Source organism: Pholis gunnellus (assembly GCF_910591455.1).
Source record: "Pholis gunnellus genome assembly, chromosome: 9".
Lineage (NCBI taxonomy): Eukaryota > Metazoa > Chordata > Actinopteri > Perciformes > Pholidae > Pholis > Pholis gunnellus.
The window spans coordinates 5,546,361-5,559,315 of NC_136535.1; the positions used below are offsets into that span (position 1 = coordinate 5,546,361).

Below are 12,955 nucleotides of genomic sequence, written 5' to 3' on the forward strand. Positions count from 1 at the left end.
ATTTATATGTTTTGATGGGTTAATACAACAGAAAACCAGGACAAATATAAACTAAAACCTTTATAAACCGGGAAACTCGACATGGAATGACACATTTTCACCGGAGGGGACTTTTAACATCGTCTTGTGATCCTTCGCCGGTTGTTTTGGCACATTGGTATCCCTTCTGATGTGCACCTGTTCCGGCCGGTTTCTGACCCGCAGACAGCCTCACCACGGAGCGTCAGATAGACCAAGTAAGAAAAACTTAATTGTAAATTAATTTACGCTATTTTTACAGCTGCAGAAGTTGGTTTCGAACGTGATAGCTTTAAGTTGCATCATCTGTTCGACTGTCAGGGAAAAAGATCGACCCCATCGACCTCTTCGACTCGACCACTTCTCTTTCGTGTAGTTTATTTTACCTTTCAGACTAGTCCTGACATGTTAGATACAGAAATGTAACAACATTTGCGGGCAAACGTAAGATAAAGTTTAGGCTTGGCGATACCCGTTATAACTGTTATTACGCTAACATGTTTCGCAGTATGTGCATAAGGGCCGGTGGAGGATTGTCAAAAAACAAAACTTATTTACTACATTAAACATGAATTAATTAATGATTTTACTGATTAAACTTCAAGCAGGGCCTTCGTTTGCCTAATGGTTATTTTATATTTATACTACTTTTCCCATTTATATTCGGACGGGGGGGCGAAATTAATATTTACACAATTTATCTGCTAACGGGCGAGAGACACCCGCGTGGCTCGCCTCTCAGTGTTTGTGTGCGCGTGTGCGCTTCCTCGTGCTCGGACTGCACGGATCTGTTTACAAACAAGTCTCGTGCTCTCCTGAACGGGGAGCCGCAGCTGCCCCCTAGCGGCCGTTAGGGGAAAATCTAGGTCGGTGGGTCAAACTGGAAGTGGAGAAAGAAAAACAATGGTGCTAAAATTAGAACCGTGGATTTATTTATATTTATTCATATTTCTCTCACTGTGTCAAGTTAACCTACAGTTTGTTTTCTGGTGTTTTCATTTTTGAATGAATGTATTATTTATCATTAATGTATTATTATCATTTAATTTTTAATGAATATACTTTTTCAAAAATAGTTATTTTAGTTTTGTTTTGTTCTAAGTATTTATTTGTGGTTTGTACAAATCTGTCCTTACAATTTTTCTGGGCATTTTAAAATTATTTTCTTGATTTTATATATTTTTCAGATTAACATGTGTTTCAAACTTGTTTTGAGGCAGCAGAACACAGCGTCTATCGCTTACCTATGGGTGTGTAACTTGTTTCTAAATGTAGCACTTTAAGGAGTTTAGCATATTTGCTAAAGTTGAAGAATGGTACAAGAATGATTCTTGCAGTTTGCAGTTTAAAAGCAGCAAAGTGTCATTTATTTACATAAGTGGCATGTCTGTGTGTGTGTTTTAGTCTACTACTGAGATGGCCCGCGCAGAGACCATCGAGAACGTTGGGGAGACTGGAGGAAGAGGAGGAAACGACCCTCTTCCTGGCCACCACACCTGCAGCATGGAGCTGCCCCGCCCCTTCTACAACTGTCCCGGCCTGCTCACCACTACCGCCTTCAGCTCTGGGACCGCCACACACCGCCACCGCCAGAACAACCACCACCACGACCTGCATCCTTTGCAGGCTCTCTGTCTGACGTACCCGCTGCCTTACCCCCACCCGGAGGACCAGGACGAGGCCCGGACTCACCAGCGGTCACCTGTGTTGTCGCCATCGCCCACGCCTCCACGTTCGCCACTCTGCAATCGGAGGGAAGGGAGGGGCGGAGCCGCAGTAGCACCCAGTGCCTTTACGGGAGAGCAGTCGGGTAAGATAAAAGCATTTACTTATAATTAACTCGACAAACAGTGGCTGTGGTTCAGTGGTAGAGCAGGGTCCTCCTTCAATCAGAGGATTGGCGGTTCGATCCCCGGCTCTGCTAGTCCATGTCAATGTGTCCTTGGGCAAGACACTTAGACACTTGGGCAAATTGCTCCCTATATTGCTATGAATGGGTATGAATGTTAGTGAGTCCTGATGGGCAGGTGGCACCTTGCATATTAATAGCATTGTCGTAGCATTTTGTCATTAAAACCAATGTAACGGCAAGCACATCAGTAACAGAGCCAGCGGTGATTTAGCATTAGCGCTGCAGGAAAAACAAGCTGCAGATGATCAGCAGCGGAAGACCGTTTCTGACAAAAACGTGACCCGACCCCACACGGCGCAGTTTGCCTTTCAGACCGCCACCCTTAAATAAACACCAGGGTTATCAGTTGGCGAGAGAGTGTCGGTTATGCGTGCGTACTGTGCTTCCATGACAGGAGAGTGTTTGGGCAGTGTTGTTAGGTGGGACAGGTGGAGGGATGTGTTACTGTCACAGGGATAAACGCGTGAGTCTCTCTGGGCCTCGCATTACCACTGTGCTGCTGCGTCATAAGACTAAAGGAAGAACTGCTCAAACCGGTTTGTTCACCAGACAATGTTCAGTGTCTGGCTGGCCTGAGGTTACAAGGTGTGAGGAGGAGGAGGGAGGGGTTACAGTGATAATAACAATTGACAATTCTTTTGACTCAAATTAGGGAATAATGGAAAGGAAAAATTTATATTTATGGACATTGCACCTATTTCTTGGCTGTGCATTTTCAGAGAGCTGGCGCTCTTTAGTATTGTTTAGGTATTTGGGGAATTAAAGCTGAAAAATGTCTTAAATTGTTAATCAATGCCCCCCCCCCCCCCCAGCAGTTTGTTTCTCGCCATTAAAGCACTTCTTCCACCCTTGCAGTCAGCGAGTGGTTCCCTCGGGCTGCAGAAGTGTATTATTTCTCAGTGTTTGAGTTGGGCGAAAAGTGAGACACCTTTGTTATTATCACGGGATGACTCACTGGAGAGCCAGTCTGGACTTCTGTGTTTCCCGGAGGGGAATTTCGGAGACCCGTAAGAAAGGGAAATTCAGGTGGCGGCACAGGAAAGGCAGGTTTGCGTTTTGGCACCAAACCGCAGTGTTGTGACAGATTTGTAACAATGTAAACAGATAAGTCCCCCCCCCCCCCCCCCCCCCCCACCTCTCCTCCCCTCTCAGCTGCAGGTCAGCTGTGCATCTCGGGCATGTTCAGACTTGTCCTCCACAGCACAGCCTCTGGCTGCAGCACAGAGACAAAAGCTGCTGCATTTCCTGCTGCTCAGGGCGCTCAGCCAGGCAAGCACAAAGTCAAGTCAGTCGTACTTAAATGTGGACGCTCACTTTGAAGCCATTTATCTCATCGGCTAGTTATCTTTGTCGGTTGGTTTAGTTTGTCGGACTTACAGTTTGTTAATCAGGCTTATCAGCCAGTCTACTCACAGTCAAGCAGTCAGTGGGCTTGTTATCTAGTCAGTGGGTGAGTCAATTGTTCTGTACTAGAAACCTAGTTAAATAATGAACTCATTAATCAGTCAGATGACAGTGTAATTAGCCAGCTAGTTATGTTATTAGTCAGTTGTCAGGGGATGAATATTAACATGATGATGATAAACTTTATTTATATACATAGCAGCTTTCATGACGTAAAATGCAGCTCAAAGTGCTTTACAAGAGATACAAATCAGTACCGCAGGTATTTAAAAAAGAAAGGACACACAAAGAGCGAAAAACAATTAAATAATAAAGTCCCAAGAAAAACTTTAAAAAAATAGGACGATAACAATGATTTCAAGATATAAAGAACATAAAACAAGTATGAGAAATGAATATCGAAATAACAAGACGTTAGACAAAGGTGGAATCGATTAAAGAAAAATCATTTTTCTTTTTCTTAAAGCTCTCAACAGAAGCTGCCTGTCTTGTTTGTGAAGGGAGTTTTAGTCATTTCTGACCCGTTCAGTGAGCCAGAGAGGTCTGAAGGTGCTGAACCGTTCAGGGCGCTGAACATAAGACGGAGTTTTGTGATCAGTCCTCACTGTTACAGGTCGCCAGGTTATTGATGACAGTTCTGGTGTAACGTGTTCTCATTTGTTAGAATTATTGCTGCTGCAAGTTGCAACATTTCAGTGTTTTAGGTTTTTTTGAGGCGGGAAAATAAATAGGTGTGGCCTGACTTTTTTGCGTCTTCCAAAAATAATGAAATGTTGATAATCAGAATCACTTATCCCAGATCATCTGTAATAAGACAGTCACTAAGTGAGTTTGCCGTTAGCGAGTTATTGGTTATGTTGTTTTTGTTTTGTCAACTACTTGTTTAGTTAATCAGTCGGTTAATTAGTCCGTTTGTTAGTTAAGTAACAACAGAAGTCATGTTGGTCATCCAGCTCACCGTTAATCTTTTATCTGGTTAAGTCTGTTTTGATTTTTAACTGTAACCAGGTCACAGGGTCTCTGTCATCGTGTCAGTCTGTCAGCCAATCAAACAGACAGGTTCACCCCTCCCAGCCCCGCCCCCTCTCCTCCCGACACCCTATCACAGCTCAGCCCCCCCCGCTCTGCCAGCCAATCGCACGGAGACGTCTCTGCCAGCGCTGCCTCAGAGTTACCTTGGCAACAAGCCAGGGTCTCCCGTTTGTTTGTTGTCTTTCTAGCGCTCTCTCTTTCTCTCTCTCTCTCTCTCTCTCTCTCTCTCTCTCCTTCTCTCTCCATCTCTGTCTAGTCACCTGCATCTTTAGAGGATCAGCCCTAATCCTCCTAGCAAAGCAGATGCTGTGGTTGCCAGGGGTGCCCGTTTCTGTGGCAACTAGGGTTGTTGGCCACCGCGGGCACGGAGACAGAAAAGATGAGCACAGAGTGAAAAAACACGTGTGGTAGAAAGGTTAGCACAGGTTATATGATTAACTGAAGGAGAACGGGTTAGTGAACCACACAGGGTCAAAGACATGGGGAATCAATGCAGTATAATACAATACAATACTATATAATACACATATAATACTATAAAATACACATATAATACTATATAATACACATATAATACTATATAATACACATATAATACACATATAATACTATATAATACACATATAATACTATATAATACACATATAATACTATATAATACACATATAATACTATATAATACACATATAATACAATATAACACTATATAACACACATGTAATGCAATATAATGCACATATAATATAATATAATACACATATAAAACAATATAATACACAAATAATACTATATAATGCAATATAATACAATAAAATGCAATATAACACACATAAAATAAATCAATCCTTAGATCAATCCTGTCTTCAGTGAGTGGAAACAAATGAATTAAAATGATATCTGATTAAATTACAATTGTGAAGTTTTTTAAAATGTGTCTTGTTTTACGTGTAAGAAGAAAAGATGAAATTCATGAAGAGAATATAGAAGATGTGTTGGTGCTTTGGTTTAGATCAATAAATCATGAGGATGACACTCTTCTACATAAAAGGATTTAACTGATTAAAGAAGCAAAGTTAAGCAAGAAAAAAGCAAGAATGTTTACATAAATGGAAAAGAAACAAACAAGTTAATCCTTTTTCAGAAAACGTGTCACAGCAGACCAGCTCTCATAACATGGCAATAATCTAGTAGCTTGAGGCCCGTTAGTCACGTTAACGTGGTCAGACAGAAGGTAACCGGTGTCTGTCTGCCTTTAAAGCAACATACAAACAAAAAGTCTGTAAACACAACAAACACACACGCGTTCAGTTCTTCTCTATACCAGACTTATTAAGCAGATTAAGAGATTACTCTCCCAAATTCCATTAAGAGGAAAATAAGTCACCAGATCCGGCTCCTTAACAAATATGTGTGGCCGGATAACTAAACAACCGCAGGAACTGTTTGCACTATTTTTTTTAAATGTCAAAAGTCACGAATATCATATAATATTATATATGTATAATACATGTGTATGGTTATCTATCTCGGTTCAGCGATGATTTCTGGTGAGGTCTGTGCATGATGTTGTTGGATGTGTGAGGTCTCTCTGTTGCCTGTACAGCCTGCCCCCCCCCCCACACACACACACACACACTTGAACTGTCTACTATTAGTGTGTATAAGGAGGCTATTAATGCACGCCGCTTGTTGAGAATCAATTAAGCATAACCAGAGGCTCCGCGTACCCAATAAAGTGCTTCTGTCTGCTCATACATGAAGAGACAGAAGCACAAGAGAGAGTCAGAGAGTCAGGGACAAGATGCAAAACCTTACAAGTAAAATGAGTGAGTAATGAATCTTTTCTTCTTTTGTGTGTGTCTTGTTCTCTGAATTCATTTTTGCCTCCTCTCGCTCCAGCATCGCACAGAGACGAGCGCCAGGACGCCTCCAGCCGGCAGGGACCTCTACCGGACCTGCTGCCCCAGAACGAGCACCCATCCTGGGCTTCCCCGCGTCGCAGAGCCCCCGGAGAGGAGGCGGCGCAGGAGGTGGAAGTCAGGAGAGTGGCCGACCAGCTGAGGGCCATTGGAGATGAGTTTAACACCACGGTCCTCCACAGAGCGGTAAGAGGGCGGGGCCCCGGGTTTCCATGTGTCATTTATAGCGTGTTTAGTTCGTATTTAATGTCGATGAGTTAATATGTGACCCGTGAAAATGATTTGGTGAGGACAATGTCAGCAGATCAGCTGACCGTATTTATTTTTCAAATTAGCCTATGATTGGCTTTGTCGCACTTTTAATGCGTTTTTTTCCTGCTGTTCTATGAGGCTCATAACAATATCACTTTAGACACAATAGCCGCTACGTCGTCTCTGCTCTACTCATTTACAATTGAAACGGTCGTCAGTGTAACAGAAGGTCACATTAGTGTGTGTGTGTGTGTGTGTGTGTGTGTGTGTGTGTGTGTGTGTGTGAGGGAGTGCTGAGGACAAATCAATACTTGTGTGTGAGTGTGAGAGAGTGAGTCACTGTCAGAGGCCAGTTTCTTTTTCTCTCGCTTTACTTTCTATTGTTTTATTTTTGATCTTTATACAAATTACAGTCACACTAAAAAGTCTCTCTGCCTCTCCTCCTCTCTCTCTCTCTCTTTCCTTCTTCTTCTTCTCTCCAGAAAGAAGAATGTTTTGAGAAACTTTAATACGCACAGTCGTCCATATTCCTTCCTTTCTTCTCTCCCTCATCTTTCCTCCCTTCTCACCTTCTTCCCCTCTCTTTTGTATTTTAGTTTCCGTCCTCATCACTCTTGCTCCACCCTCCACATGGATTTAATAACTTTATTCGCACAACAGCTTTTCAGAAACAACAGTGTGAGACAACAAAAAAAGACATGACACGCTCAAACAATGCGATACAGCTTAAATGATATGTTTCTCCTGATTATCTCTTTCCTTTTATTGTCACTTCTTCATCTCACCCCTCCCTCCCTCTGTACTCTAGATCGCGTGAGGAGTTGGCAGCAACTCTCCGCCTCCTCCCCCACCACATACATACACACACACACACACACACACACACACACACACTTCCCCGCTGCGCTCTCTCTCTCGCTCTCTCTCTCTCTCTCTCTCTCTCTCCTTCGCCATCCCGCCTCGTGCACACAAACAAAGACGACGTCACCTAGTCTTGACTCACTCTTCAGGAGGATGTAACTGCGCCTGTTGCAGACATGTTGAGCAGGTTTCTGAGACCGCTGCTCTCTTTGAACTGTCTGTGTGTGTCTGTGTGTGTGTGTGTGTGTGTGTGTGTGTGTGTGTCTGTGTGCGTGCATGAGACAGACAGACAGATACTGTATTCCCCGAGGGGAATTGGGGGAAATTGTGTGTGTTGTTTACAACCCGGGCTGGGGCCGAAAGCACAGCCAGGCACTTTTTCTAAAAGGAGCAGTTTGAGAAACAAAAGGAGCGAGTGAAGGAGGGATGGAGATTGTGAGGGGGGGGGGGGGTGTTACCACAGGCACGTGAGAGGTTCAGAGCAGCATCTTTTGACACAGACACACACTTGTTTATCCTCTCGTTCAAGCTGTTGTGTGTTGTTCATAATTCCCCACCATGCAGACATGCTGTCGCTCTTTCTCTGCTGCTACTTCTCCATCACTCCTCTCCCCGAACATGACATCATCTTTCCTCTGGCTTTACGAGAAATCAAATAATAAGCTTCTTTTTCCTTTCCCCCCTCTCCGCCCAGGTTGTCATTATGTTGTTTTCAGACGATTCTTTTTATTTTTTTTACATGTGTCTGGTGTTCAGAAATGCCTCTGCAGCTCAGACAGCTCTGCGGGTGAGAACTGTGAGAACAGTAACAGTAAAACTCGTTTAACCCTCTGAACCCCAGAAAGGGGAGAAAAGAAAAACACCAACTACACCGTCTATCACAGCCACAAGCTGTAAAACCCGACATTATCGTCAGGTTTTCGTCTTGCCGATGGTCCTCGAACACATCGTGTGTGACAAGCGCCTCCGGCAGAAACGAAGCCTAAAATTGTGATATTTCATGTTTCATTTAAAGTCTTTGCTAAAACCACATACTGTAAAAAACCCATTAAATTCAGTTTTTGTAAAATCAATTATCTAAGAAATTCAACTTGCATTTTTTGTTGTCTTTTTTTTAATGATTTATGGCATTATAACTGTGTTATACTGCACAAACGTCATTTTTGAGTTCTCTCTACTTCTAGCCATGTGTGTGCTGTTTCCACAGAGGTGCAGGACTTGTATTATATATTGCAGTGAAAATCAAGGCCACAGAGGGTAAAATGTGACTTAAGCAAAAAAAACGCCCCAAAACTGCTCAGAGGTCAGAGGTTAAACACAGATAATGGTTCCAACTTGTTCGTAGACATCTACTGTAAATAGATTTTAAACTGTCTGTGTGAGCTGCTGCTTCACATTTGCCTACGGGGACAAAAGGACACATCATTGACTTGCATGAAGTTGCGATCACATGATCACAAGTCCATCTCGGCGTGTGAGCTCGTTTGTAGGTCGAGTCAATAAATGCGCATTTTTTAGCATCTTGGCGTGCCTCGAAAAAGTTCAGATAATGAATAACCATGTTTTATTAAACATCCGTGCGTTTAACAGGCATTATGTCCTCGAGTCGTTGTTCTGTAATTACGCCCCTTTCTCCTGGAGAGCGTTTGTTGGTGGTCAAAGGTCACCGTGACCTCACAAATGAGAATTCATACACAAATATCTTTTAGGATAAAACAATTAAGTGATGACATTTTGTGGTAATTCTAGTTTGGACTGACATCTCTTCCTGTCTGCCCCCCCTTCACAGCACGCCGCGCCCCAATGGCAGGACTGGAGGGACGCCTGCCGAGGACTCCTCAACTTCATCACCCAGACCCTCAGCACTCTCTACAGGCTCACGTAGAGAGAGCCGCCTCGTCACCGGGCCGCCAGACTACTAGTGAACGGACTGGTCGCTGCGCTCCGTTTGAACCCGGAGGATTAACGCGGCCTGGAATCAAAAACATTTTCGTGGGGACAAAGAATTCAAGGAGCAGCCATCAGTCCGTCAGTCAGTCTGCTGGTACGGACTGCAGCTGACGGACAGACGGTCCCTTTCCTACCTGTATATTTTGTAAAATCCACCTGCTTCGCTGTCTTTGTCTCGGTTCTCATCTCCTGTGCATGGCCGACGTGGGTCAAATGAATAAATTGTGTTTACTGAGATTTCAGCGCAAAATGGGAAAATACAGATATTTCTAAATGTCTATTCCACAGACAGGTCTGTTTTAACGTGACCTGCTTTGGAAGCCTTCATTATCTTGTGGAGCTTTTTCATTCAGCTTTAATATCACCATTTTTCCTGGAGGATGTGTTTTTTTTAATTTGATTTGAAATGGTCGATATCGCTCCAAAATTCTTCCGTTTGATTATGTCAACATGATTTGACCTTCGTCTGTCGTGTCTCTGTCTTACATACTGTGAAACTGGACGCTGTTTTTGCATCGCAGGGAATAAAAAGGGTGTCATATCCCACAGGGTGAACCTCTCTGACTGCTTCGTTCCGTCATACGACGACGTGCCTTTCCTCTCAGCGCTCTGTTGAGTCCCTAATCTCCGAAACTAGGACAGTCGCACACATTCAAAGAAACACACACACACACACGCTCTTCCAATGCTTTGTTTGCAGGTGTCATTTGCATCACATTCAAATGCACCGGCGTCAGCATGGTCTGAGGTCATCCGAGGACAGACGTAGCGTGATTCTCCCGCCCACATGTTGGGCCACTGTACATTCCTCCGTTCACCGCTGCCAGTGTTGGGAGCTGGCAGGGTCCCCCCCCCCCCCCCCCTCCCACGTTGACAGTGTTTATAGTTACTTGATCGTTTGTAAATACTCTTTTGGAAGATGAATCTTAACTAACGCGGACTTTAAGAAAGTACTATTGAAAGTGAGCGTGTTCACCGTCGTCAGGAGATCTTCTTTCTGAGCGGCCAGAGTTTGAATTTAAATCCAGTGGATTTGAGATTGTATTCCATGAGTTAAATGAAAAAATATATAATCTGGATCTTTTCATTGTTAAAAAAGTATTTGATGATGTTTTTGTAAAATGACCCCCCATCGGTTGTGCGATAACTTTCACTGTAGTTTGTTTGTTTGGGAGAAAATGTTGAATTGCTCCTATTAAGAGCATAATTTATTTTGGACTGTAGCGTATCTGTAGCTTTTTTTTTTTTTATTTTTTTTTTTACGTATTTATTTTGTTTCTTACATTCCTGATCAAACCTATGAATTAAGATGTACTTGAGTTGTAAACTGTTAAAACAGAGATTGTATAAAAAGGGAGCTAAAGCGCTGCACTACACGCTGAGAGTGGATGCATCACTTTGAAAAGCAGAAGAAAAAAAAGTGAAATGATATCCGCTTTAGAATTTGGTAGTTTTTTGTCCTCTGCTAGCAATAGAAGAAATGTCCCAATCATTTAAAACGGTACTGTGTTTTAAAGCAACAAAAGGTGATGCATTGGCATGAGACGCAAAAGTACCAAAGTTCTCCCGTTTTATTCTCTTGAAACCACAAAGAAGAGTGATACTGACTGAACTAAAAAACCCTGTAATTAAAAATAGGATTATTTCTGATGTGAATTTAAATCCCAAACTGTGTGCTACACCTGCTAAAACTATACGTTTATGTACGTTAATGTACTCTGGATTAAAGTGTCCACTTCGTGGAGTAGCTACATTTTCCAAATCAGGAAACATTTGACTGAAACCTGGACCCTTTTTGATGCCACTCCCACTTGTCCTTAGCGACACTGTTTTGTTGTCTGTAGCCCAGGCCGTTGTTTCTAACGTCTCTCAAAGTCGTGATGTTTAAAGTCGTTCCTGCAGATGCTCGGCTAACGACGCTAGCTCCAGTAGACGCTTGTTTACTGCGTGTTTTTAGATCGGTTCGCTAGCAGTGCTTTTGGCCATGTTCGCTGTCATCACATAGTAACGTTAAGTGGTCTGGTCCACACACACACACCAACGACGCTCAGTCAGTCACATGCAGTGTGTATTTGCTGTTTTTCAACTTTTTTCTATTGTAAACTTTCTACATGAATTTTGTACTTTTTTCTCTTTTTTTATACAATAAAGATAAGGAAACTATATTCCCTTGTTTGGTGATTTATGTCTAACATTAATGAATGGAGCGCCCCATAGCTCACCTGGTAGAGCGGGCAGCCCCCATTTGTGTCTGTTATATAACATTCTTTCAAGTAACAACTATTTCTAAAACCGAAGTTTTGTCGTTCAGGATGTGTCCATTTTTAGTGTGAGTATAATTTGCTTTAAAAGTTTTTATATATTTTTTCCACACTTGTTACTGCACTTATTGAACAAAGAAAACAGTTTTGGGGCTGTTCCTGTAAGACTGACCAGACAGGAACTACAAGGACTGAAGGTTTTACGAGGAAACGTGTTCAATATTTTTTAAAGAGAAAGCTAACTTTTTGAAATCCCTGAGTAAAACATGCAATACAATTGTAGTTTAAACGTATGTTTGTGTCGCAATCCTGCAAATCAACTAATCAGGGGATTCCAGACACTGTTTGTATCTGCGGGAAGTAAGATCCCAAAACACACCTGCAATTACTGCGTATCGCCACAGGTGCCTCCAAAGAGAACTAAACGGAGATCTTCAGGATTGTACGTGAAAGTACAAAAGTGTTAGGATCAAAATATACTTATTCTACCAAAAATAAAAGTACCCATGATGCAGAATGGCCCATTTCAGAATTTTTCATCAGAAATCATGTTCATTGCTCAGTACAAATACACATACAAGGAATTTGGCAAGACGAATATACTGTATATCAGTGGTCGCCAACCCGTCGATCGCGATCGACAGGTCGATCTCGGAGACTTTCCCTGTCGATCTCCAAAATAAAATAAAAATAAATAAAAAACAAAAAAGAAGAAACAAAAAATTCTGTGCTTTTATTTTGAAGGGGATTTTGTCTGCAGCCTGTCTGCTCATCATCTCCGCTTGTGTTCACGTCTCAAAACGCGCAACTGGTGGGCCCCACCGAGGCGGGTCTATGAAGCAGTTTAGTAAATTGCTGATTAAAGATATAAATGAGTGACATACAATTTAGCCAATCAGCGTCCTCAGATAGATTCAGAGTGGGGCCAAAACGATTTGGCCCCAAGCTGCGCGTTCTCGTCAGGAGAAGTCTCTACAGGCGAGCGCGAGCGCCAGCGCGAGCACTGCTCCTCCAAGACCCGTTTGAGAGGAGAAGTTTCGCGGAGATTCTGCAGTTAAAGAGCTGATCCCAGATCAGCCTGACCTCACAATCAGACAGCAGACTAGCGGGAAAGGGAAGCAGAACATGAAGCTTCTCTACTAGCTACCTAGTACCAGACAGGTTTGGCTAGCTCAGGGGTCGGCAACCTTTACTATCCAAAGAGCCATTTTGCCCTATTTTCCACCAAATAAAATGTGTCTGGAGCCGCAAAAGCTATTTGATGTCAAATTTCTCGCCACATATCAAGCATTCAGGTAAGCCAGCATCGTTGGCAGTGAAAGCAAATTAATACGTCCACGCAGAAT

At 42.8% G+C, this 12,955-nt stretch overlaps 1 protein-coding gene across 1 annotated transcript; it reads left to right on the forward strand.

Annotated features, from left to right (window-relative positions):
* On the forward strand, window positions 1-11,444 carry bbc3 (BCL2 binding component 3). Its single transcript, XM_079166874.1, has 4 exons — window positions 1-236; window positions 1,423-1,828; window positions 6,266-6,471; window positions 9,188-11,444. The coding sequence occupies exons 2-4, from the start codon at window positions 1,435-1,437 to the stop codon at window positions 9,281-9,283; spliced, it is 696 nt and encodes a 231-aa protein (XP_079023000.1). The 5' UTR covers window positions 1-236; window positions 1,423-1,434; the 3' UTR covers window positions 9,284-11,444.
* The last annotated feature ends 1,511 nt before the right edge of the window (window positions 11,445-12,955 follow it).